Source organism: Lactuca sativa, chromosome 2, assembly GCF_002870075.4.
Source record: "Lactuca sativa cultivar Salinas chromosome 2, Lsat_Salinas_v11, whole genome shotgun sequence".
In the NCBI taxonomy this organism is placed as follows: Eukaryota; Viridiplantae; Streptophyta; class Magnoliopsida; order Asterales; family Asteraceae; genus Lactuca; species Lactuca sativa.
The window spans coordinates 148,512,470-148,539,419 of NC_056624.2; the positions used below are offsets into that span (position 1 = coordinate 148,512,470).

The 26,950-nt window shown below is 36.2% G+C and overlaps 3 protein-coding genes across 4 annotated transcripts; all 3 read left to right on the forward strand.

Moving 5' to 3' along the window:
- The first annotated feature begins 241 nt into the window (after nt 1–241).
- LOC111909704 (uncharacterized) lies at nt 242–4,215 on the forward strand. Of its 2 annotated transcripts, none has more exons than XM_023905489.3 (4): nt 242–436; nt 1,904–2,196; nt 2,390–2,506; nt 2,577–4,215. In XM_023905489.3, exons 2-4 carry the CDS (start codon nt 1,918–1,920, stop codon nt 3,912–3,914), a joined length of 1,734 nt encoding a protein of 577 aa, XP_023761257.1. In that variant the 5' UTR covers nt 242–436; nt 1,904–1,917; the 3' UTR covers nt 3,915–4,215. The 2 variants fall into 2 exon arrangements, with proteins under 2 accessions (XP_023761257.1, XP_023761258.1); XM_023905490.3 differs by having other exon boundaries at nt 1,911–2,196.
- Nucleotides 4,216–7,022: 2,807 nt separating this feature from the next.
- On the forward strand, nt 7,023–8,852 carry LOC111909653 (uncharacterized). The gene is made up of 2 exons (XM_042899727.2): nt 7,023–7,269; nt 7,881–8,852. Exon 2 carries the CDS (start codon nt 7,885–7,887, stop codon nt 8,656–8,658), a length of 774 nt encoding a protein of 257 aa, XP_042755661.2. The 5' UTR covers nt 7,023–7,269; nt 7,881–7,884; the 3' UTR covers nt 8,659–8,852.
- A 7,667-nt stretch (nt 8,853–16,519) lies between these two features.
- On the forward strand, nt 16,520–17,179 carry LOC111909703 (probable histone H2B.1). Its single transcript, XM_023905488.3, has one exon. The coding sequence runs from the start codon at nt 16,591–16,593 to the stop codon at nt 17,035–17,037; it is 447 nt and encodes a 148-aa protein (XP_023761256.1). The 5' UTR covers nt 16,520–16,590; the 3' UTR covers nt 17,038–17,179.
- The last annotated feature ends 9,771 nt before the right edge of the window (nt 17,180–26,950 follow it).

The following is a 26,950-nucleotide window of genomic DNA, read 5'->3' on the forward strand; positions in this document are numbered from 1 at the left end:
AAATCATGTTGGTTGCTATTGAGAGAAGCTAAAATAATATTCCAGAATATAATGGGTACCATATTTCAGATTTTTTTTTTTTGAATAGAAGACCCTTAAACGGGTGAGTACAAATCAAATCGCGGATCCAAAATAACATATTTCTTATTCAATGGTTAAGTTTTGTAAGATGCAAAAGATGGGTTATTTTGTGTAAAGTGATAAATTATTGAATATCCTTGTTATATCCTAATTGATGGGCGAGTATATCATTAACTTTTTGTTTGTTTTGTCTTTTTCCTCATTTCTACATCAAACGGATTCACTCATTTACATTCGATCCCATCGTTTCGCCCCTTCTCCCTTCACGTATTTAAGGGTGCAGACGATACGGTTTCCAGAATTTTCGTAAACTCAAGCACAAACTTCTGGCAGCGTCTCCGCCTTTTTTTCATCGGTGAAAACCCTAATTCTCTTACTTATTTGTTGATCGAATCATCAGTGTCGTATTTACATTGTATTCCATTTCCGATTGAAGATCGAGATTTGAGTTTTTTAGGTTTAAATCTGCATGATGGCTTGATTTTCGACTTATCTTTTCATATTTCCATCTTTCGTCATTTGCTATATGCTTAGTTAAAATCCTAGCTGACAATTACTAGATTTCTGTCTGTGCGTCGGGTTCTAATAGGTTTTTATGATACTGAGCTTAATTTTCCCCGCTTCACCCGGTATTATCTCTTCCTTTTCTGTCAATGGTTGCTCATTTGCCTTCGAAGTTGCTTATTACTACCTCAGTTCGTAGATTGATTTGTTATTAAATAAGTACATTTTCTCTTCTTTTATTTGCGACATGAACTATTTTTGGTGTTTGATCGAAATCTGTCCTAATTATGATTTCTGATTCTTTGTATTCAAGATCATTACGATTATTGTATAATTATCTAGCTCCTGCTTTAATTAACCCATTGTCTGATTTTGATCATTTATGTCCAAGTATTACTTTGATAAGGCACATAGAAACACCTCTAAGATGTCTTGAAAACCTGTACAAATTATGCAAACCTGTCGACCATTTCAATTTCTTAGAGGGTGTTTGGATGTGCATTTTCTGAGTATTGTCAATTATGACATGAATAATCAGTATAACTAGCTGATTGATTGTGACTAGGGCTTGTTATATAGTTTAACATATATTATTAGTATTCAGTTTCATACAACTACATTACATTGGTATCAAATTCAAGTTATCTGGACCTTAATGATACAAAAATGTAAACCAATATCTGCAATGCATTTCCCAAACACTTAAACATGGTTGCTCTTACATCTTATCACTATAGTCACTTTAGACGCACATACATGAAAGAACAAAAAACAAACCATTTAAAGAAATCATTCAAAAAAGAGTTGTTAGTATTTTCTTGAACAAATCAACATAGAAAATGTTGCATGTTTATGAGACAGAGGGAGCATTTGTTTTGTAACTAGTTGTATATATGACTTATGCATTACCATGGTACTTCTTATGCTCCTGAACAAATGCTTCACATATGTGCAAGGCACAAAATCACAGTATGATTTGGTTGCCTATTGATGATCATTTAGATTGACTTTGATTGAGATTATTCCTTTAGCTTTTGTATGACATGGTAAGTACACATATCTCAAACTGTTGGCTATGATAGATTAGAAAACGAATTAAATGTTCATGTTTAATCTGGAAACTAGTATCTGGGTTGACACTTGTATGTGGCCCTACTTTTGTTACTCCTATATACAGAAACATAATTAACCACACACATGTCTATTTGACTATTTGTGTTTTCTAGATTCAAGAACTTGGTTTTTTGGAACCTTTTCCTAGTTTTCTACACCACTACTTAACATGCCATGGTGTTCCCATTTTTGAATATCTTGGCAGTTTGCAGAGGATAAATGGGGTATAAAGGTAAAACTGATCCAGGAGATGTTCCAAGCTATGGTGCAATATTTATGTCAAATGCTGGAACAAAGAAAGAGTGTTTTCAACGTAAGTTGCTTGGGCTACCTTTAGCTCAATCTAATTTTGTGTTGAATGTGAAAAAAGGAATGATTCTGTTTCTTTTTGAGTTTGAGAGGAGGCAACTTCATGGTGTATTTCGTGCTACTTCTAATGGTGAAATTGACATTGAACCTAATGCTTTCAAATCATCAGGAAAAAGCTTTCCTGCTCAGGTATGTGTTTCCATTTCATTATTTGTATATGATTGTATGCTCTAAACAAGGCTCACAATTCGAATGCCACATGTTGATGTCATGTAAAGTTTAAATCTTTTGTTATGCAAGCATTCAAGAATCACAAAGGCTCTAACAATTATGATTCTTTATCTCTTATTTTTACTTCCACTAGATTTTATTTATTATGCAGGTTCGTTTTGCCCCTGTCTGGAAATGCAATCCTCTTTCTGAACATGAGTTCAAAGTTGCTATTAAAGAAAATTACTTCTCATGGAAGAAGTTCAATTTTGGGTTATCAAAAGATCAGGTATCTTTTATGCTCACATATTAATATATTCTAGAAATGTCTTCATATGCTTAATTTTCAAAATTTTCAGGTATATAAACTTGTAACTCTATTCCACTCCAAAAGAATCCCTAAAAAGCCCTCAGAGGGAGATGCTAGAAGATTTGGTGATTATAGGAATACCATTAGAGATAGGGTTAGAGAAGATGAAGTTAAAGAAATAGATGATCAGGGCTATAAGTATAATAGGATACAAGATGAATATAATGTTATAAATAGTTTTGATCGAGGGTATTTTGGTCATAATGAAAGAGTGGAAAGAGAAGAAAGAACATTGACTGAACAACACCCGCAGTATGAACCAAGAGGGACAGATTATGATGAAGATTTTGGTTTTGGGGATGTTAATGTTACTTCTTTATCTCACATTAACCAAAATAATTCCGATTTTATCCCTATTCCTCAAGTATCATCAGAGCAATTTCAACACCCTTTTAACATTGGAAACACATATGCATCTTGTCTTCCTTATTTGACATCTGGTGATCCTTCAGTGATTACATTACATACCCCTTATAACCCTGAAGTTCCTGATTTTTGTCACAGACCTTATTATGATCCTGAAGTCCCTGAATTTTGCCATAAACCTTCCTATTTTACCCCTGGGAATCCTGTTGATATTGATAACCCTCCTCCATTTTATCCAGATTTTAAAAGTGAAACAGTTCCTTATCAATATCACGAGTCAGAAAAGAAAGGTTCAGATGTTGGATTTTTGAGAAGCCAAAAAAAGATGCGTAAAGTTAGTGTTTTTGATCGATTAACTAAAGCTCCAGAAGTAGTTTTTAATGAAGAAGAACATGAAAGAGATGAAAAAGATGATGAGCTGGATGCATCGGTTAACAAAGTGATGAAAATGTTGGAGAAGATTGTGAGTAGCCCAATAAAGAGAAGTGGAAAAAGACAATCGAGTTTCAAACATGATCATGATGATGATGATGATGATAAGATAAGACCCAAAAAGATTGTAGATTATGATCTTCTTCCAAATACAAAAAAATCTATACAATTTGAAGAAGGTGATGATGAATCAGTTTTTGAAGAAACAAGAGTTGTGGATTTTAAACGTCGCAAGAAAATAAACAAAAATCTTGATGATGAATCCAAAAAATCTTGTAGCAAACGTAAGAAGTTGGTTAGGCCAGTTTTTGTTGAAAAAGAGTCATCAAACACAAATACACCTTTGAAAGATGATTGCTGTTTAAGAAAAATAGTAGGTGAAAAAAGAAAAAAAACAGTTGAAAGGTCGGCGAAAGAAAATGGGAATGATGAAAAATGTGAAGTGTTGGAAGGGAAAGTTGGTGTTGATGACATGGCAGGAGGTGATTCGTTGAAAGATGAGAAGGAGTGTGGTTGGATTGAGGGTTGATATGCATGTAGACACTTGTCATTTGAGCAGAAGAAAAAAAAAGTTAACACATTTTTGGGTGTCTGATGCTGATTTCATTTTTGTATAGTTGTAAGTATTTGGTGATGTCTTGTTGTGGATGAGTTGGTGGTAGGTTGTGTTGTGTCTCATGTTTACATGATTATTGGTATTTGGTTTTAGTTGTGGATGAGTTAGAACTTGTTTTTAGGGACAAAGTAAAGTATGTTGAAATTTTATTATTTTGGGTTTGGATTCAGTAAAGTCCAAGCTAAATCAGGAAAATTCGTGTTATATTTTTCTATATATTTTGCGAAGTGTGCTGAAAATAAAAATGCGTTTATCTCAACGTATAGTAGAAAGAATGTTGTGAAAGAAGCCTAATGTACAAGTATTGATGCAAAACTAGACAAAGTATGTTTTACTTTTTTCGTGACATGAGTTTACCAAAACTAAACAGTAAGTAACGACGTGTTATTTTTAAACAAGGGCACATAAAAACTTTGATTATCTTTTTCCCTCTAAAACGCAGAACCCATCGCATGCTATGTTCCACCTCTTTCCCTATTGGTCGTTGCCCTTCGTTGTATGCACCACAATTGACCACAAACACAGAAAACCGCGAAACACCGGGGTGATGTGCACGAAGGTTTTTTGTGGCCACTTAAACCATGACCGGTTTCATGGTCAGTATACTAGTCATATTTAGTTTCTCTTTACGGTTTAATCATTCATAATTTTTCCAATAAAACTATACCATATATATATTTTTTTTTGTACAAATCAATATTTTAAAGTATATCAAAAGTTCCATCGGTGCTTTAGGCTTGTGGTTTATTTTTTTAATATATGGAGTTCTTTTGACTCAACCGATGAAACCTTCGCAATACGGACAAAGCGAAGGCTGACCAAGGCAACACACATTGGTATTTTGATGGTGTTGTTGAGGAGCTTTAGCTATCGTGGAATAAGAGTCATCAAGAAACACCACCATCACCTATTCCTCTAGCTTGTCACGATCATTACCAAGTGACACGTGCACTTGCACTATCAGTGGCACCGACACCAACACTAACATTGTTAGAGTTGTGGGTAGGATTAGTGGGGCTGGTTTGCAACTCGAGAACATAGCCTATTTACTAGAGATCCTTGATGTCGATTCTAAGTTGCCCGACAAGCATCTTTTCATTTACATGAAAGAATGACCTATCTTCTCGATTCTTTTATGTTACTAGCATCACACAACATCGATCCCCGCTCCCTTCTTTTCATGTTGGAATAACCTCTCTCTCGTCGACCCAATCTCCATCTCAATTGACTTATGATAACAAGACGTGACAAAACCTGACACGACACGACAACCCAACATGAAATTAGCGAGTTTGGATAAGACATTTTAACACGTTTAATTAAACGGGTTGACACGACGCGATATTGAAAGTAAATGGGTTGGGTTAGGATCAAGATTTTCAACTCGAAGATGACTCGAATATGACCTGTTTAATTTTATATAGCATTTTTATAAGTTTTATATTTCTATAAATATATTATATATTATAGACTTGTACTCAAGAAATGTTGGGAAATTTAGGGTTTGTTGTGGAGATCTGGATACCAACTTGGATCGTGATATCACTTTCCGAACTGATATTTCTACACTATGCTTGAGTTACAAGAAATTCGCCCTAGGATAATCCAAGTAGACACTTACGTTTCTAGGCACAAAAGACGTAAGCCAATATGCTATAGGATTTTGTGAAAGTCTGATAAAAACGAGAGCTTAAGATCGTCCCTCTTCTGTAGAGGAAGAGCTGTTTATATATTAAACACGATTAGGGTTTCATTAGGGTTGGGCCGTCATTAGTTGTTTTGGAAGCAAGTAATGTTAATCCAGATTTAATGAGGATTTAGGGTTATAAAAAACTAACGAGTTTCGTTAGTTTTACCATAATCACCCTCAAAAAATTGAAATTTTCATTATGTTCCCATATGTAAAATTCGGTGAGGTTTTGGGGCGCTGCCCCAAACCCCACGGGGCTCTGCCCCTCGACTCCGCCAAAGGGGCGCTGCCCCCGGACCCTCGACTAGTCGTCGAATCGGCTTCTGATTCGATCTTATACATGTGTGCACTCCGCACAACCCCGTACATATATTAGAGTACAAATCATGAAGCCTCTTAGCTCACATGTTAGTTCTAGTTACTTAAAATGACATGGTGACACTAAAATCACCAACAAGAAATTAAATTAAAATTAAAATTTGGAATGGGAGAAGATTAATCAGATTAGGAGAAACGAAAAGTCTAAAAGTTCTTCAAGCTTTCAAAGTGACTTATTTCACTCCTCATCACCATCTATCCTCTTTATTCCCAACTCCAACTCTTTACATTTTATCTTCTAAACTTACAATGAATTTTGTCATTCCACTTCTCAACTATAGCATTTCACTTTTTTCTTTTCGCCTCCTCGTCTCCTACTTTCCAACTTTTTAAAAATGTTTCAACCCGATATGACACAACATATTTACAAGGTCTAAACATTAATCGGAAACCCGATACGAAAGTAAACGGGTTGACACGGCATGACACGCTAATTAAACGAGTAATGTCTTGACCCAACACGACACAACATGTTTTTCAAAGTATATTTTTCACAGTGGCGAAACGAAGAACTTTTAATATTAGTGGCACAAAAAAAAATCTGATTTTTATCTATGTTGGACCTAATAGTAGTTACACAATAATTTTTGTAGTTGCACAATACTACAAAAAAAAATATTTACTCTTTGTATACGAAATCAACTAGTGGCGCGGGACTCCTCGGGACACCTACCCGTTCCACCATTGGTTTTTCATAATTACCTTTGAAATCATCATCTTTTATTTAAAATCATCTTTTATTTAAAGGATAAAATCAACATTTAATGTAGATTGATGGGTATTTTTAATAACTAGAAGAATCCAAATTCTATAAAAAGCCTTATGCTGATTTGATTTCATCTTCAAAAATATCCAAATTGCTTAGCGATTTAACTAACGTTCAAATACTCCAAACCCCAACAGATTCGGCCAATAAATAACAAATCATTTCGCTGCCATGAAAATTCAAATGGGTCAATCTCAATCCAACCCATTAACAGTGGGTTGAAAATCCGTTTCATTAAACGGATCAACTGAACCCGATTCAACAGAACAACTCCTTCCCCGCTCATTTCTCTGTTTATTACTTTATTCTCATTTAATTCGCCCATATTCCTTTTCTCCGGCGTACTATTTCCGATTCTCCGGCAAAATCCTTCGCTTAATGGCACAGGGACGAAGCTAATTTCCGACAGAGGTCCTCTATTAGGTTCATTCAAGGTAACTTTTTTTCTATCCGTAGAATTCCAGCGCCCAATTTCGTATGAAACATTAATATGGTTATTTTGGTACGTTCATGCAATTGTTAGATCCTTAATTCATGTCTCCCCAATGATTAATATCTTCCTGTTTTTTTTTCATGATACGAACACCAGGAATTGCTTCACAAGTTATAGTTGTTGTGTAATCTTTGTTATTCTGAGCATTTTGATCAAATGTTAGTTGATTTGCGCTTAAATTCTCTCATTCTTAATCAGTAAATGAGATATGACTCGCAAAATCATCATTGCACAAAAGAATGCTACCCAAATTATTGCAAAATAAGAAAAATTAGGTTAATGTCATAGAATTATATAATGCACTCCTCCTTGGTGTATCTCTTTTCGAAGTAACAATTTAAGCAAAATAATCAAAACCTGTAAGGTCAAAATTAAAGCTTGGATGTTCTTCTTGTGATTTTGACACATGATGAACTCTTTAAGGGAAAAAAAAGTGCCACTCATCCCCCCTTCATTTCTCTGTTTACCCCACTTTTTATTTTATTTTCCTATAATTTCATATGTAGTATGGTAATATTGTTATGTTCATCCATATCCTTCAACTAATTTCAGAAAAATGACAAAAATCCCCCCACGAATCGCTCAAATCCGTCTCGTGAGCTCACACCCGCAAGTCTACGCGCCATGCGATGACTCATACGCGTTGGTAGACGCGCTACTAGCCGACCGCAAAAAATTAATAAACCACCGCCCAACAATTTGCATGGAAATCGGTTGCGGTAGTGGCTACATCATCACAAGCCTTGCCCTTATACTTAAATCCGAATCAAACTCCCACTCCCCTCATTTTTTCGCAACCGACGTCAATCCTCACGCCACAAACGTGACACGCGAAACCCTCGAAGCACACGGGGTCCACGCAGAGATCCTGACAACCAACATCACCTCCGGGCTTGAGAAACGCCTGGCGGGGATGGTGGATGTCATGGTGGTTAACCCGCCATACGTGCCGACGCCCGAGGAGGAGGTGGGAGGCGGCGAGTTGTCGGCAGCGTGGGCGGGCGGTGAAAATGGGAGAAGTGTGATTGATAGGATTTTGCCGGTGGCGGATAATTTGTTGTCGGATAAAGGGTGGTTGTATATGTTGTTTCTTGCGGCGAATGATCCGTTGCAAATTTGTCTTGAAATGAGGGATAAAGGTTATGGTGCAAAGATTGTGGTTCAAAGGTCAACGGAGGAAGAGACTCTTCATGTGATTAAGTTTTGGCGGGAGTTTGATGGTCAGTTGGAGGGAAATGAAGCGGGGTCCACGCCGAAATCGGCTCCGCAAAGGGGGTGGGATTTTATATTTTCGCAGATTTCGCGATTATCGTTTCGGGAGACAAAGTAGTGGAAAGTGAGACAACGAAATTTATCTGTTTCAATGGAACAATTTGATGTTTGAATTGAATAATTGCATGAATTTAGTTGCTAACGAGTTATAAAAGACACTATATGCTTAATATTTGAAGAGTTTTTGTGTTTGCTTCTACCATTTCAGTTGAATTATGGTTTGTTTGTTATTATATAATAACATTGTAGTGTGTGGAGTAAATTAATAATAATCTTGTCATTCTTTATATGAAAAATAGAGTTCTTTTTGCTCTCGTGGTCCAATGGAGACGACAAGAAACATAATCGAATCGCATATCTAAAAAGAATGCATTGTTCAAGTTGAAAAGAATGGGAAAATTGGATGAATTCATTGATCTTCTGTCTAAACATTACAACACTGAATGCAATCCTTAAATATACATAACGAATACTTCACAGAGAAGGCCAGCTATACTAGCAATAAGAAAAGACAAAAATGCCCTTAACTCACTAACTTATTTCACAACCCCCCCCCCCCCCCCCCTCAATCTGGAGCGTATGAAAATAACCCCAGATTGTGAACAACTTCTTGATGATGTGGACCCGACAATGACTTTGTAAACATATCAGCTAACTGTTTTCTAGTAGGACCATGAGCTAGTGAAATCAAACCCGATTGAAGTTTTTCGCGAACAAAGTGACAGTCAATTTCGATATGTTTGGTACGCTCATGGAAAACATGATTTTTTGCAATATAGATGGCAGCAAGGTTATCACACTTTAATGGAATTGGTGTGATATTTGGTACCTGTAGTTCATCAAATAAACGACTTAGCCAAGCCAATTCTGAGCATACTCTTCACATAGATCTATATTCAACTTTAGCTGAAGATAGAGAGATTGTTTGTTGCTTCTTGGACTTCCATGCGATAGGATTACCTCCAAACAAGATGAAATAACCACTTACCGATCGTCTTGTTAATGGACATGCTGCCCAGTCAGCATCACAGAAAGCTTCAACTTTATAATCTTGTTCATTGTTAAAGAGTAAACCTTGGTGTATCGTGCCTTTAAGATATTTGAGCACATGAAGAGCAGCTTGATAATGATCCTCAGTTGGTGTTTGATTGAATTGACTTAAAAACTGAACCGTGAAGGATAAATCTGGTCTAGTGTGTAACAAAAAATTCAGTTTTCCAACCAATTGTCTATACATAGAAGAATCTTCTAATATAGTACTTTTAGAATTAAAAAGAGATTGTTTTGATTGTAATGGTGTTGAAACAGGTTTAGCATCTGTTAGAGAGTATGTTGCTAAGAGTCCTCTTATGTATTTTTGTTGATGGATCACCATTCCATTGCTTATGTCATTGAACTCCAATCCTAAGAAAAAACTCAGCTTTCCTAGATCTTTGATTTTGAAAGTGGAATCCAGAAATGACTTGAGTTGTTGGATTTCTTCATTATCATCACCAGTGACTAAGATGTTATCAACATAAACAGCAACAATTACAATCTTGTCATTTTGATTCTTAATGAACAACGAATGGTCATTTGATGAATGAGTATAACCTTTTTGATGTAGTGCATTTGATAGTTTTGCATACCATTGCCTTGAGGCTTGTTTTAAGCCATAAAGTGACTTCTTTAATCTGCAAACCAATGAAGGGGAATCAACTTGAAATCCTGGAGGTATCTTCATGTAAACCTCTTCATGTAAGTCTCCATGCAAAAATGCATTATTGACATCAAGTTGTTGAATGTCCCACCTTCTTTTAACAGCAACTACAACTAGACACCTGATTGTACTGAACTTTAATACTGGGGAAAAAGTTTCATGATAATTTATCCCAGCTTTTTATGTGAACCCCTTAGCCGCTAGTCTGGCTTTATACCTTTCTAAAGACCCATCTACTGGATATTTCACTTTATAAACCCATTTGCAAGAAACTGGCTTCTTTCCTTTGGGTAAATGAACAATGTCCCAGGTGCCATTATCTTTAAGGGCAGTAAGTTCCTTCTACATGGCTTCTTCCCATGAAGGATTACCTTTTGCCTCATGATAAAATGCGGGTTTAGAGATTGAAGCTTGTGTATGAAATGCAAGAGTTTCATTTGTGTAGGATCGAGCAATATTGGTGGATGTATCAACATTCATGCACAAATCAGTAATTGTGTGATTACAAAAATGCATGGGATCTTGAAGGTAACTGTGATTACATATGTAATCTTGACGGTGATTTGGTGGGTTAGAAGTTCTAGTAGATCTCAATATTGGTGGATTAGGTAAAGAATGTTCATTTGAGGGTTCATTTGATGAGTGAACAGATGAAACATCATCATGAATATTATTGGATTGAACAGGAGAAGAATCATGACCATGTGTATCTAGGGAGTTCTTAGGTATGAAAGAATTTTGAAGAATAATGGGATTATGATTCTTCATGTTGTGTAATGGAAAAAACTCTTCAAAAAACTTCACATTTCTTGTAACAAATATCTTTTTGGTATATAAATTCAATACTTTGTATGCCTTTTGGCCATGAGGATAACCAATGAAAATACAAGATTGAGCTCTTTCCATAAATTTGTCCCTTCCAACTGTGTTAGTACTTACATAACACAAACATCCAAAACTTTTCAGATAAGAAACATCAAGTTTGGTTTGATGAAGTATCTCAAAAGGAATTTGATTTTTAAGAACAATTGAAGGCATTCTATTGATCAAATGAACCACTGTTCTTATACATTCTCCCCAATATGCATTTCCTAATCTGGATTGGAAATATAATACCCTTGCCACTTCAAGAATATGTTTATGTTTTCTTTCTACGATCCCATTTTGTTGTGGTGTATAGGGTGTAGACTTTTGATGTATAATTCCTTGAGATGAATAAAATTGAACTCCTTGTTCACTTGATCCCAGTTCATAAGCATTGTCTATTCTGATGACTTTAATGGTCTTGTTGAATTGAGTTTGTATTAACTTGATGAAAGCTTTGATAACAGAAAATGTTGAGCTTTTATTAGACAACAGATGAATCCATGTATGTCTACTAAAATCATCTACAATAGTGATGAAATATTTGTATCCATCATGTGAAACATGTTTATAAGGTCCCCAAATGTCCATATGGACAAGATCAAATATTTCTTTTGAATGGGTTTTACTATTTGGAAATGGCAATTAATGTTGTTTAGATTGAGCACAAACAATACAAGGATCAATAGAGGACTTAAATGTACAACAGACAATTGTTGCAATTTTGACAAAGGTTCTATGCCATAACAGTACATCAGAATTAGGCATAAAAGTAACACTATTGTTTATTGAAGATGAAAAAAATGAAAAACTGAAACACAAAGTTGTTCAGATTGAACGATGATCAAAGACATACAAATCTTTGACTTTAGATCCAAGAACCCCAAGAGCAAGATTTCTCTTCTGTAAAGGGTCATGCAATAAACATTTTGTATCAGTAAACACAACAAATGTTTGTAACTGAGATGTAAGTTTAGTGACAGAAACAAGATTGTATTTGAAGGCTAGAACATACAAAACTCCATGGAGAGTTACAAGATCATGAAGTTGCACATCACCATAAAAGGAAACAGTGGTGTTGTGCCCATTAGGAAGACCAATCAGATGTGGCTGTTTGAATTTTATCAAAGAAGTGAACAGGGACTTATTAGAACACATATGGTCAGTAGCTCCTGTATCTATTATCCAAGAATATTGTTCTTCAAGAACAGATGAAGATTTGTAGACATTTAAGGCAAAACTCTTGAAGGAAAAAAGTTTACCTTCTTTGTTCATGGCAACATCAATGATTGAAACATTAGCTTGACTTCCGCTAGTTGAACCAAGACCACTTTTACTTAGCAATTCCATGAGATTTTTATATTGTTCTTGAGAAATTCCACCATTTAAATTGTTTGTAGAAGTTGAAGTATATGAAATAGAAGTGGAAATAACATTCTGAGCACTTGATCTATTATCATCTCTTTTACTCTTTTGTAAATTTGAAATCAGCAGGGAATCCATGAAGTCTATAGCATTGAGACTTAACATGTCCAAATTTCTTATAATGATTGCAAGCAACAGGTTTCTTTGTAACATGATTATTGTTATCAACTGATGAAACATGCATTGCTATTGCTTCAGAATTAAGATTCATGGATGTATGAATACCTCTTTGCCTTTCTTCTTGAAGAATTAACGAATATGCTGTAGAAAATGTAGGTAATGGCTTCATCATTAAGATCTGGCCACGAGTAACTTTGAATGATTCATCTAATCCCATGAGCATTTGAATAAGTCTTTGATCTTCAAGAAACTTCATGATTTTGACTCCAGCAGCACATGTACAAGAAGGAATAGCTTGAACCATTCACAATTCATCCCAAACTCGAGCTAATTTGGTAAAATATGTGGCAAAGTCATCAGATCCTTGATTGATAGAATATAGCTGTCGTTGAATTTGATAAATGAGCGCTCCATCAGCTTGCTCATATCGCTGATTCAATTCCTTCCAGATATCACGAGCAGTTTGAAGAAACAATACACTTTCAGCTATGTTCTTGTGAAGAGAGTTCAAGATCCAACTGATCACCATCGAGTTGGCACGATACCAATCAGAATATTTAGGTGAAGAAACAGAGGGTTGAGGGAGCGAGCCATTTATGAATCCAAGTTTGTTCTTTGCAGACAAAGAAATAGTCATTGATCTTTTCCAAGCAGTAAAACCAGCTCCATTGAAGATGTTGGAGACAAGAATGGAACTAGAGTTGTCAGACGGAGCAATGAACAAAGGATTAGATGAATTTAATCCAATTATCGAATCAGATCCAGATGATAAATTAGACATGATGAAATCAGAAATTGAAATTGATTAGAAAATGAAGAACAATCAATGAATTTTGATCGACAGCTCTGATACCATGTTCAAGTTGAAAAGAATGGGAAAGTTGGATGAATTCATTGATCTTTTGTCTAAACATTACAGCACTGAATGCAATCCTTAAATATACAAAACGAATACATCACAGAGAAGGCCAGCTATACTAACAATAAGAAAAGACAAAAATGCCCTTAACTCATTAACTTATTTCACATGCATGTTATTATATGTTTGCAGACAAAACTGCAAAATTGGTCCTTGTGGTTTGTAATTTTTTTTTGATAGGATCTAAAAAGTTTTCAACTTGTATGGAAGGTCAAAAATCAAGAATTTTCTTTGGTTTTGGTACTTGAAAATTTGAAATGACTATTTTACCATTATTATTTATTTTTCACGTTTTCTTTATTTGTTTTAATTGTTTTATTATTAAAAAGAAAGCAAAAGAAAAGAAAAAAAGAAGGCAAGTCCACCCCACCCGATTTCTATCTCTCTCACATACACACACACATTCATCAGGTCGTCTTCCTCAACCCTGGTTTACTTCCTTCCAATTTGTCCGATCAATCTCATAGTCCCATTTTGGAGGTTAGTTTCATCTTTAATTCGAAACAATAACTGAAATTCGCTACCATTATATTAAATATTTTCTTCTGAAGTTTCAAATTTCTTCATCTGGGTCGATTGAAAAGCAGCTGCAACTCAAATAAACAAAATCCACCTCCCCTGTTTGAATCTTAAATTTATAAGCCCTAAATTTACATTATTCATGGCAGTCAAGCCTAGACTATGCTGGAATTCTTCTCTAGATTCGACGAGACGTGGTAGTGGAGACGATATGATTGGGGGTGCGCGAACTGCCCGGGTCAACGGTGATAAGAACATGACTCTCTCAAAAAAACTTTACAATTTGACAGTTTTAACACTAACCTTCAATGAGAACCAGGACCCATCCTAGACGACCCTGATACCCTACGATCGGAAGCTGCTTTGGACACCGACAACCATCTATTAACGCTCGATTTCTTTTGTATTGACCCTATCGGACTTGGGCAAGGGCTAGGGTTACGACTTGGGCTTTAAATCAGAGCTGGAATCACCGATTTGATCTTAGTCGATCTTAGAGAAGAAACTCGAGGTGAAGAAACACGAGGGGAAGAAGCGTAAGGTGAACAAATTGAAAATTCTTCACGGAGTGAAGTATTTGTGATGTTGTGTCTCGGATTTGTGGAAGATCCAACAAGATGGGTTGAAGATGAAGGGTGGGGAAGACGATATGAATGGAAAAGGTCATGCGTGTATGTATATGTGTGTGTGTGAGAGAGAGAGAGAGAGATCATGTGGGGTGACCCGGCGTATTTTTATTTTCTTTTGCTTTCTTTTTAATAATAAAACAATTAAAACAAATAAAGAAAAACTTAAAAATAAATAATAAGGGCAAAACAGTCCTTTTAAAATTTCAAGAACCAAAACAAAAAAAAAAATCTTAATTTTGGACCTTCAATGCAAGCTGAAAACTTTTTGGACTCCATCCAAAGTTTTTTACAAACCACAATGACAAATTTTACATTTTTTTTTATGTTTGCACAATAACTTATTCGAGAAAAATGTATTTTTATTTGTTCTAATTCCTAAATGACTAGTGATTTTGGTTAAATTTATATAATTGGGTCAATTTTATAAAAGGAAAGCCTCTAGAATTTTCATGTTTATTCAGCTTGAGCATAAAAAAATATTTTCCCAATTAAAACTACAATTTTTTTTCTTCATTTGTTTTTTCTATCATCCGATTTGAGGTTAACTTACGGCAGACAAGTAAAATAGAAAATTTGGGAAAGGCTGTATGTCCATTTGTAAAAAAAATTGGTTTAAACAAGAAAATCCTCAAATTTAATAGTCTTTTATATGTATCTACAGCTTTCCCGAATGATCGATGTTTTACAAAAAAAAAAAAAAAAAAAAAAAAACTTGGCGTGTGCATCAAAAAATGATATATTTTTATTACTTATTTACTTGATTTTAGAAGTAAAAAAGAAATAATATGTTTTTTTTCAAGTCAATAAAAAAATACATAAATAGTCGATAATAGTAGAGGGGCATCATTTAGTTGATTTCTTTTATTCTAATTATTCTAAGTTGAATCCAAAAAGTTTCCAACATATATAAAGAAGGGTTAAACACCATTTTGTTGATTTCTCTTATTCTAAGGGCATCTCCAACCCACCCCCATACTCCATTTATCCCCCTATTATTCTCCAACCCTACCCCATTCCCACCTCCATTTTTGGAAATATGAATAGTATTCCCCATATGGGGGAATACTATTCATATCTCCAAAAATGAAGGTGAAGTTTGATTGTCAATTTTAGTCCCTCTTATTTTTATTTTATACATTTTTAGTTTATTTTATCTATTAATTATAATTTAAATGTAATATTTAATATTTATAATATCATGTTGTATATTAATTTAAATTAATTAATCCTAAATATAGAGTTTAATTAGTAGAGGAGTGTATTTGACAATATATATAAGTTATAAAAATGAAATATTTTAAGAATATACTTTTTGGGGTAAAAAATGGGGTAGAAAATGGAGTAGGATTGGAGATGAAACACTATTTACTTCATTTTTTACTCCATTTATAGAAGAAAAAATGGAGATGGGTTGGAGATGGTCTAACTATGCACTTAATATCTAAGAGGGGTTAAACACTTTTTTGTTGATTTCTCTTATTCTAACTATGCTCAACCTAAAGAGATAATTTTTAAAAAAAATAGCTAAAAGGACCATAAGGGGTCAAACTCCAAACTCCAAAATGACGTGGAAGGTATTTTAAACTTTTAAGGAAACAAATATGTGCAATAACATATTTGATATTTCTCCCTAAAAAATCAACCAATCCGATGCAAAGTACTCGCGATCCGGGTCAATTCAAATCAACCAATTAGATCACGCGTCAAAGTTCATATATAAAGTCAAGCTCCGTCCACATTCACACATCCCACAAACAGCAATCTTTCTCCCTCTAGAAATTCAGTCTCTCTTTCTTCTAAATTCAAATCCTTTCAATGGCGCCAAAAGCAGAGAAGAAGCCAGCTGAGAAGAAGCCTGCGGAAGAGAAGAAAGCCGCCGTTGCTGAAAAAGCCCCTGCCGAGAAAAAACCAAAGGCCGGAAAGAAGCTTCCCAAGGAAGCTGGCGCCGGTGCCGCCGATAAGAAGAAGAAGAGAAGCAAGAAGAATGTGGAGACATACAAGATCTACATCTTTAAGGTGTTGAAGCAGGTCCATCCTGACATCGGGATCTCGTCCAAGGCTATGGGGATTATGAATTCGTTCATTAATGACATCTTCGAGAAGCTTGCTTCAGAATCATCGAAGCTTGCGAGGTACAACAAGAAGCCGACGATTACGTCGAGGGAAATTCAGACAGCGGTCAGGTTGGTTTTGCCCGGGGAGTTGGCAAAACATGCTGTCTCAGAAGGGACAAAGGCAGTTACCAAATTTACTAGCTCTTAGATTTGGGGGTTTAGGGTTTACTACTCATTGTAAAATTTCATCTTTCTCGATGAACTATGTAGGTATCAGATTATGAAATGGTGATATTTTGTTTTCAAACAGTTGAATCGAATATTTATGAAACTAATTTCATTCTTGATAATCGTCCTTCCAGATTTTACTTGGATTCATCTATATAATCGTACACCTGCATACCGATGAAGCTAAATATTTATTTGAAAATGAAAAATCAGCCATGTAATAGAGGTTCAACAACCGGGAGAAGTCAAGAAATTTATTCAGGTAACATCAATTTAAAGCCTCATATGAGCAATTCTTTTTTCCAGCATGAAGATTATGATATGTTCCCCTGTTGCTTAGAAGACCTCTGCCATTATCTCCTTTGAACCCATTTAACCTTTTTATTTAACGTAATCATGGACTAAATGCACTTTCAATTTTACATTTTTTTTTCGCCCTTACAAAATATGAACATTGTACTTTATATTTTTCACAAAAAATCATTGTGTAGAAGTGTATTTAAATTAAAGATTTGGCATAATTAGATGTTGGTTTTTAACTGTAATTTGATATGTTTTACATTTTTGCTTATGTTTCAAAGTATGTACCCTTAAAAAGAGAATTTTTAATTTTTTAGTAGTACTCAATTAACATGACCCACGTCTGGTTCTTTTTATTTGGATAAGCTTTTGCATTTAAATATCATGGTAATTTGTATATTCTTAATTTCTTATATAATGGTATTTCCATGGGTGTCATGAAAACTTTTAGTTAATAGTGTACGTGTGGGAATATGGTTTTGAACTTTGGAAAATACAACTAAGTTTTTGGGTGATGTAGATTTTCAAGTCATTTAAATTAATATTTTTTGTAACGTTTTATCTACAAGTGTGTGGATAGGATGCCAAAGATTTCTTGCCTTGTGAAATAAGACAATACTATACTTCAGTTAAAAACTCTAGAAAAAATAGAAATAAACTTGAAAGTTGTTATAATGAGAACAAATGAAAGTTGGATGCTATAAAAGAAAAGAAAATAAATACATTTTTTTACATTGGTCAACCCAGCCACCGGACGGGTATAACACTATGAAAAATAGCAATGTACTTAAAAATAAAATTTTATTATTAACACCAAATGTACTTGCTTCTAATGCATTGTCTATAAAAAAACAAACAACTTTAAATGAATGATATAACTATAATTCGGTAGATTTATCATAGGACAATGCTATAATGAGAATGATTTTTGTCATAAAAGCCCCCGAATTTACATAAAAAACCGGTTATGCCCAAAATCATTTTTTTTTGCCACAAATGCCTAACATTTGCCCCTCATGTTTCATTTTAATGTTTTTTACCAGTTCCCCTTTACCAACTAGTTACATCCCCCTTTTAACCCCCAAACATCATCGTCTTCCGTTAACATTGATCCAAAGTCTTTCCCCCGTCTTCTATTCTCTCTCCCGTCTTCTACCCTAAGTAACTGCAAAATGTCGACTTCGTCTGCTGCCAAATCAAGCTTCCAAAGGTGGTCCAACATCGAGAAAGAAAATAATAGTTAGATGTGGTTGTGGAGATGTGTGCAAGGTATCTGTTGCTCGAACACCTGAGAGCTATGGAAAAAAGTTTTATGGGTGCCCTAATTACAAGGTAAACAATTTGCCATAATTTGTAAATTTCTTGAGAAACCTTGTAAATTTGCCCTAATTTTTTTCTAGGTGGAAGAAGAGGATTGTGGTTTTTTCAAATGGCACAATGAAGAAGATGGCCACATTATCGACCCAACTCACACAAAGCAGGGGCAGGGGCAGGGGCAGGGGCATGGACAGTTGAAGACTTTGGTAGAAATAGTTATAGGTTTCTTAGTCCTTATTTTTGTAATGGTGACAATAGTTGTTTTAAAGATGCAAATCATTTTGGATTGGCTTTTGGTAGAATGTTTGGATTGATTTTAGTTACAAATGGAAGTACAATGCTGAAATTGGCTAGTAACTGCTGTTTTGGATGATGATTTTAGATACAAAGTATCTGTGAAATGAAAATGGTAAACTACAATGATGAAATGGTACATAACAAACATAACAAACATATGGTTCATAATATAAATGAAATTTCTAAATGGTAAAGTATAATGCTGAAATTGGCTAACTGTAGTTATAAATGGTACATAATATAGACGCAAATGGTATGGATCAAAAAAACATAATATAAAATAGCAAACATAACAAACATGTTGATCCATAACAAACATATTATAACCATAATGGAGGGATTCATTACATCATATTCATGTACCATTATAAAAGATTACAAAAGATCAACTAACATGTACCCTCCATCTATTTGTACCAAATTGCCGAAAATATATCCCAAAAAGGCAACCCAAAAGGTACATGAGAACAACTGGATGAAAGGTGCACTTAGTGGGTGTATAAACTAAGATGTATAAAATGTACCAAAAAGGGCTTCCTGTGCAAATGCCCAAGTATACCATCCCCACCTAAATCCCCTATATACATAACTAACTACTCCAGATTCACTGGATTTGAACATGTGGAACCACCCCCATCTTTATCAAAAATTGTCTTTTTAAGCTTTAATTTAGTGTTCCCCTTCCGATGGCTTTCTTTTTCTTGTCTTAGGCACTATCAGATGGCCTTCATCATCAACCTCATTCCCATCATTAATAGCTTCACCAACAGCCTCGTTCCCATCATTAACAACAACCTCATTCCCATCATTAACAACTTCACCTTCACCTTCAAGCACATCACCATCATCTTGATTTTCAACCCCTTCCACTTCAATCACATCACCATCATTTACAAAGTCAGCTTCACCTTCATCAACATCAGGCTCATCTTTATTTAAGTCTTGATGCAAGAAATAACAAGTTTAATAAATTACTACCCCATATAAAGGGGAAAAACATATATTTAAAATTACAAGGTTAATAAATTACCTTCTTAACTGGTGGAGTGTCATCAAGTTCAATTTCCAACCACCCCATGCTTTCAATTTTAGCCATGGAATATCCTGCTTCAAGTCAGTCTGCTATTTCTTCAACACTTATATTGATTTTATCTGGGAGAACATCTGATGCATGTCCTTCAGTGAATTCAGGTTCTACACCACCTTTATTCACCAATGGAACATCAGATGCATCTGATGCATTTCCAGAACCAAGAATTTGATCAATTGCATCTCCAACTTCATCAAGACTTTGTTTTAGATCTTGGGTAACCTTTAATGGAACATCAACTGATTCTTCTTCTAGCACCATAATGTCATCTTCCTCTTCTATCACCTTATTCACCAAAGGAACATCATTAACAACAGGAACTTGAGCAACATTATTTGGAATATCATTAACAACTGAAACAGTTTTGTTGACATCATGAACTTCATTAATAACTGGATCGGACACCTTCACTGACACCTTAGTTTCTTCCTCTTCTATCACCTCATTCACCAAAGGAACATCATTAAGAGCAGGAGCTTGAGAAACCTTATTTAGAGTATCATTAACAACTGGAACAGTGTTGTTGACTTCATCTTGAAATTTGGTTGTTGACTTCCTACGATTTGGCCTTCTTACAACCAATTTCTTCCGTCTAACAACTGGAACAGTTATTCACTTGACTGAGTACCCACATATGCAATGTCACCAACTCTGAAACCTGGGCCTCTTAAACCTAATTTCCTCGTTTTCTTGCTAGTATTAGAACTTGAAGCATGTACATTGCTCTGTTGACTTGCTTGTTGATTAGGTTGAGTGGGTACAGTTGATGCCACAGACTTCCATGTTGACTAGGTTGAGTGGTTACAATTGATGTCACAGGTGGTTGACTGCCCTGTTGACTTGCTTGTTGACTAGGCTGAGTGGGTACAGAAACATGTGGATTGGATCCAACTACATCATATTTTCTAGGCCTCCCAATCTTCTTTGGTGGCATAGGAATTGGTATATTTTTTTCATTCTTGCAACATTTTTTATTATGCATATACTTAAGACACTTAGCACATCTTACTGTCCTTGGGGGTTTCACCCTTGAAGTGGAATTAAATCTACTCACTTTCTCACTTGGATGCCTCCTTCTCTTGGTTCTGGGCCTACCATCATTTTCCTACCAACAGGTGGCAAAGGCTTGTTGTATCCATTTATAGGCCACATATTACTCCCATTCACAGAACTGATGTTTATAGAGTAGCATTCCTTGAATTTATTCACTGAAAAGTAGTGACTAGTAGATCCATATGGAGTTTGATGGATATAATTAATGGCTGCTATGCATGGACACAAGGGATTCCAGAAAAATCCCATAATCTGCAAGAACAAACCCTACCATCCAAATCTACCTTTTAATTAGCACATGCTCTTCTCTCTTCAAATACATTTCCTAGTCTATGCACTACTAACCAAAGCCTGTATGAAGACAAAAGAGTATGTATTAGTCATTATATATAAATTGTAATGACAGTTAGAAAAAAGAAATAGTTACCTAAAGTTCTTTCCAAAAAGATTCATCTTCTTAATCACCTCTGGACATATATTACCTTTCCATTTACTGCATTCATCATCCATAAATGAAAACTTGTCCATGATGTATATCCTTATCTCTTCAAGCATTGTAATCAAAGGTTTTTTCCTAGCTTCTACAATTATGGAGATGAAACACTCTGAAATACCATTCTCCATTGCCTCACAAGCAAACCCTAGACTTGGTTTGGATGGTTCGCCATTGAAAGATTTTTTTTGGTCGAGTTTTTCCTTGAGAGTACTTTGATATTGTTGGTTATTAATGACAACAAAAAGCTTTTGAAAGATTGGTGTTTACATCCTATGTTTACAAGCTTTGTTGATATACATTCTTTTTTCATTCACTTTTACAAAGATAGACATATATAACCTACTAACGTATCAGGAGAGGTAAACCAAAACTAATAAAACATATCTTAATTTGATTTTGTTGGAATTTATGACCACATGATACCCATGTAATTACAACTAATTGGGTTTAGACATACACAAGAAGCATCAGAGCTAAACTGCAAATTTAATAGAAATAACACTCTTTGATAAGCACGAATGCTTATATATAGCTACTTATCCATGAAATGAAAAATCACTCCTAGTCATTTAAGGCATAACCCATACATAATCTACCCACCTTACCATTTACTTATTTATACCATATACAAGCAACAAATGTAAACATATTTAAACTGTATAACCTAAAGCGGATAAGAAAATGATTGTTGTGGAATCTAACAAACAGTCAAGGAATTGGATCAACCATGGACAATCAGATGGAACGACAACCAAATAATCGAAATTAAATGAAGCTATCGAAGAATCACAAAACTTAAAAACCAATTCAAATCCCACATCAAAATATGATAGGAATGCGGAGAAGGGAAATTGAAACCAAACAATGAACTTGTGAAAGTACAAAAAAAGGGAAAATGACTTAGGAGGGTAACTACCTTTTATCTGTGTTCACATATTGACAATTTTTTTTGTACATAAGAAAGCAACTAACTTGTTTTAACTGTTTAAATTACACTAATATTACTGGCTAATACATATTTTAACCGGTAACTCAAATTAAATCATTTAAAAGAAAGGGGGAAAATGACTTAGGAGGGTAACTACCTCTTATCTGTGTTCACATATTGACAACTTTTTTTTTGTACATAAGAAAGCAACTAACTTGTTTTAACTGTTTAAAATACATCAATATTACTAGTTAATGCATGTTTTAACCATTAACTCAAATTAACTCGATCTAGTGCCAGGTGCGGCCCCTATCGCCAAGGCATCATACCGATTGGCACCACCAGAGACGTAGGAGCTCTCATCACAACTGCAGGAACTGCTGGGCAAGGAGTTCATTCGTCAGAGCAGTTCTCCGTGGGGAGCACCGATACTCTTCGTGAAGAAGGATGGTTCGCACCGAATGTGCATAAATTACCGGGAGTTGAACAAATTAACGGTGAAGAACCGTTATCCACTCCCGAGGATAGATGACCTATTTGATCAGTTGCAGGGAGCATCTTGGTTTTCCTAGATAGATTTGAGGTTTGGGTATCACCATATTAGGGTGAGGGAGGAGGACGTGGAGAAGACCGTGTTTCATACTCGTTATGGGCATTACGAGTTCGTGGTGATACCATTTATGCTCACCATTGCGCCAACAATATTCATGGACCTGATGAATCGGGTCTGCCGACCGATGCTTGATCGCTCGGTTATCATATTTATAGATTATATCTTGGTGTATTCCAAGACCCGAGAGCAACATGAAGAGCATCTTTGGGAGTTATGAGGAGGGAACGACTTTATGCCAAGTTTTTGAAGTTCAGTTCATTGAACACCTCGTTAACCAGGAGGGGATTTTGGTGGATCTAGCCATATAACACCCTTTATATAATGAGGTGATGTGTAACATGCCACATAGATACCACGTATTATCTTGTGCATGTCACGTAATTTCTTTTAAATGAGTTAATTTGAGTTACCGGTTAAAACAAGTACTAGCCGGTAATATTGATATAATTTAAACAGTTAAAACTAGTTGCTTTCTTATGTACACAAAAAAAAAGAAGTTGCCTACATGTGAACACGGATAAGAGGTAGTTACCCTCCTAAGTCATTTTCCCCCTTTCTTTTAAATGAGTTAATTTGAGTTACCGGTTAAAACATGTATTAGCCGGTAATATTTGTGTAATTTAAACAGTTAAAACAAGTTAGTTGCTTTCTTATGTACAAAAAAATGTCAATATGTGAACACGAATAAGAAGTAGTTATACTATGCCCATTCATGACTAAAACTCTAGTCGGTTGCAAGAATAATATTAAATAAATGAAATTTTGGGAGAAAACCCACCGACGGTGTGGCCACATCAACTCCCAAGTTGGTATTATTTTTCTTTTTTTTAATCCACGTGCCCTCCTTTAAATTAATCCCTAGATTTTTTTAGGATAAAATTATATATTTAATAAAATTTAACATTATCCATTTCAGAAAAAAAATACTGAAAATCATAATTTTTTTTACCTATAAAAAGAGTATGATTGTAACGTCCCAAAATTCAAGACTAAAAACTTCTTTAATAAAATATTACTTAAAGTAAAATCGTCGATTCAAAGCATAATCAAAGTAATAGTTTTCAAAACACATGCTCATTATCAGAGTACTACATCCCAGGCTGTCTGAAATATGGTGTGTGTCATGCGATCATCCTGAGCTCCATTATCCGCTGCCGGAAGTACCTGAAACCAAAACTGAAAACCGTAAGCACGAAGCTTAGTGAGTTCCCCACCCTACCACATACCATGCAAACATACAACATACATACTGCCAGGCTATTCTGGGGTGCCGACTACCCGTGCGGCCATTCTGGGGTGCCGACTACCCGTGTCAAGACATTCTGGGGTGCGGACTACCCGTGTCAAGCCATTCTGGGGTGCTGACTACCCGTCGGTCCTAACAACCGATCCTTGGGGACTATTTCACCCCTTACTGCTACTAGCAGATATATCGTAACATAACATTTTATCCGACATAACTGGGGTGTCTGACCTACCCTTCGGTCCTAACAACCGAACTCTACTACTATCACATACACATATCATATCGTAACAGATTATCGAACATATCTGGGATGTCTGAACTACCCTTCGGTCCTAACAACCGAACTTGGGGACTGGTCCCCTCCTACTACCTCTATCGCACATAACATACCAGGCCATCATGCAATCATATCATCACATACTATCAGACGTTTCTGAGGTGTCTGACTACCCTCCGGTCCTAACAACCGAACTCTACTGATGAGCCAGGGAGCCCCGTCCATGCTCCTACTGATAGTGAGATACGAGCCCAGCCCGCACTCACTCTTTCCCTAACTTGGGCCTCGCCCCTGATCTGCTGCTAATGAGATGTGGAACACCATCCACACTCTGCTATTGGTGAGGTACAGGACCTCGCCCACACTCACCACCCTACCAGGCACATACAAGTATCACACAGACAACAAGTATAAACTATCACATAAACCATTCTTTGGGCACCCGCCCGCTAACATTCGACCTCGTCCTGAACAACATACTAGCATACGATGCCTAGGGCTAACCCCCGGGTCTTCTACTCATATCTACATGGGCCGACATTGTGGCCGTAGACCCATTCACACAAAGGGAAACTCACCTGATACTGCCGAACTGCTGCCGCTAATCCCTTTGACCGCTACCTGACCACTGACTCCGAACTGCTGCTCCTCTAGCTCCCCGAGCTACCAATATCAACATAACATTTAGTCTAACTGATCTCCAAAGGTCAACTAAGTCAACTCTTGCCAATAAAAAAGTCCTGGTCAAAGTCAACCTTTCCAGGTCAACCCTACTCGCCCAGTCCACATACTGACTCGCCGAGTTCATATACTCAGGTTCTTTCCATTCGCGACATGACTCGCCGAGTCAGTCCATGACTCACCGAGTCCAACGATTTCCGAGTCCTAACCTGTCCAACTCGCTGAGTCTCCACCCGACTCACTGATTCGAATCTCAACTCGAAGGGTTTGGGGCTACGCGACCTAACTTGCCGAGTCCAAAAACAGACTCGCCGAGCACAAGGAAATCTTCATCCAACTCGCCGAGTTGTTCATCCAAGTCGCCGAGTTCATGCCCATCTTCATCCGACTCGATGAGCTGTTCATCCCACTCGTCGAGTTCCTCCTCATCTTCATGTAACTCGCCGAGTCCACTCGAAGGACTCGCCGAGTCCATTCAGATCTACATACATGCAGAGGACTTTTGAGTCATGCATGGACTCCAAACTGTAGATCTACCCTTCCCAAGCCTATTCCCCACGTAAAGTTGCAAACTTTACGTATAGAGAAGGAGATCTAGGCACAATCCACCATAAACTAGGGTTTAAGACCAAGAGGCTCCGAAATCGACTCAATGGTTGATACTTTGTGCTTCTCTAGGCCATAACACACTTGGATCTGAAGTAGCAACTCCAGATCCGACTTCTAACTCAAATGGGGTGGCAAACCATGGCTTAAAAGCCCCAAATCTCACAACCATAGAAGATCTAAAAGAGAGAAACGACTTATTACCTTCAGATGCTCAGGAATGTTCCCCAATCTTCAGATCCAAGACCAATTCTTGAAGCCTCAATGATTTCCCCTTCTTCTTCTTCCTTCAAATCACTCAATATGGCTTGGGAGCTTGAATGGGCAACAATGGGGCTTGGGGTTCGATGCTCTGGGTGCAAGAGGCAGTAAAGGGACCCTAGGAAGGAGATTAAGGCGTTTATAAAGGCTCCAAGTCCCGAATTTAGGGTTTTCCTCGCACAGACCAGACTCGCCGAGTCACCTTGGCCAACTCGCCGAGTCGGTCACTTACTCCTCGACTCGGATCCCGCTCGGACTCGTCGAGTTCCTTCTTGGACTCGCCGAGTCGCCCCTAAAAATTAGGGTTTCTTTCCTTTCTTGGCCTTCCAGATTTTGGGTGCTACAATGATATCATATATCTTCATATCCAATCCTCATTTTGTATTTTAATCCTTTTTTTTGTATTGTCTAAATATGGATGGTGAGTTTCCAAATTTTTATATACATTTTGGAGACTCTTAAAATTGTTCTAATGCTCAGTATTTTGAAAATTCTCCGTTTTTTTTCAAATCCTAACCAAAATCCTGTCACAAATAATCTTCAAACATCACAAAATACTGAAAAACAACCACGAGGAAATAAATGGGATGCTGCAGAAGATGTCGCTTTAATGTTAGCATGGTGTTTTGCTAGTGAAGATAAGGAGCGTGGAAAAAACAAAAAAAAACATCATTGTGGGCACAAATAAAGCAACTGTATGATGCCGCTCGGGTTGAAAATTCAGAAAA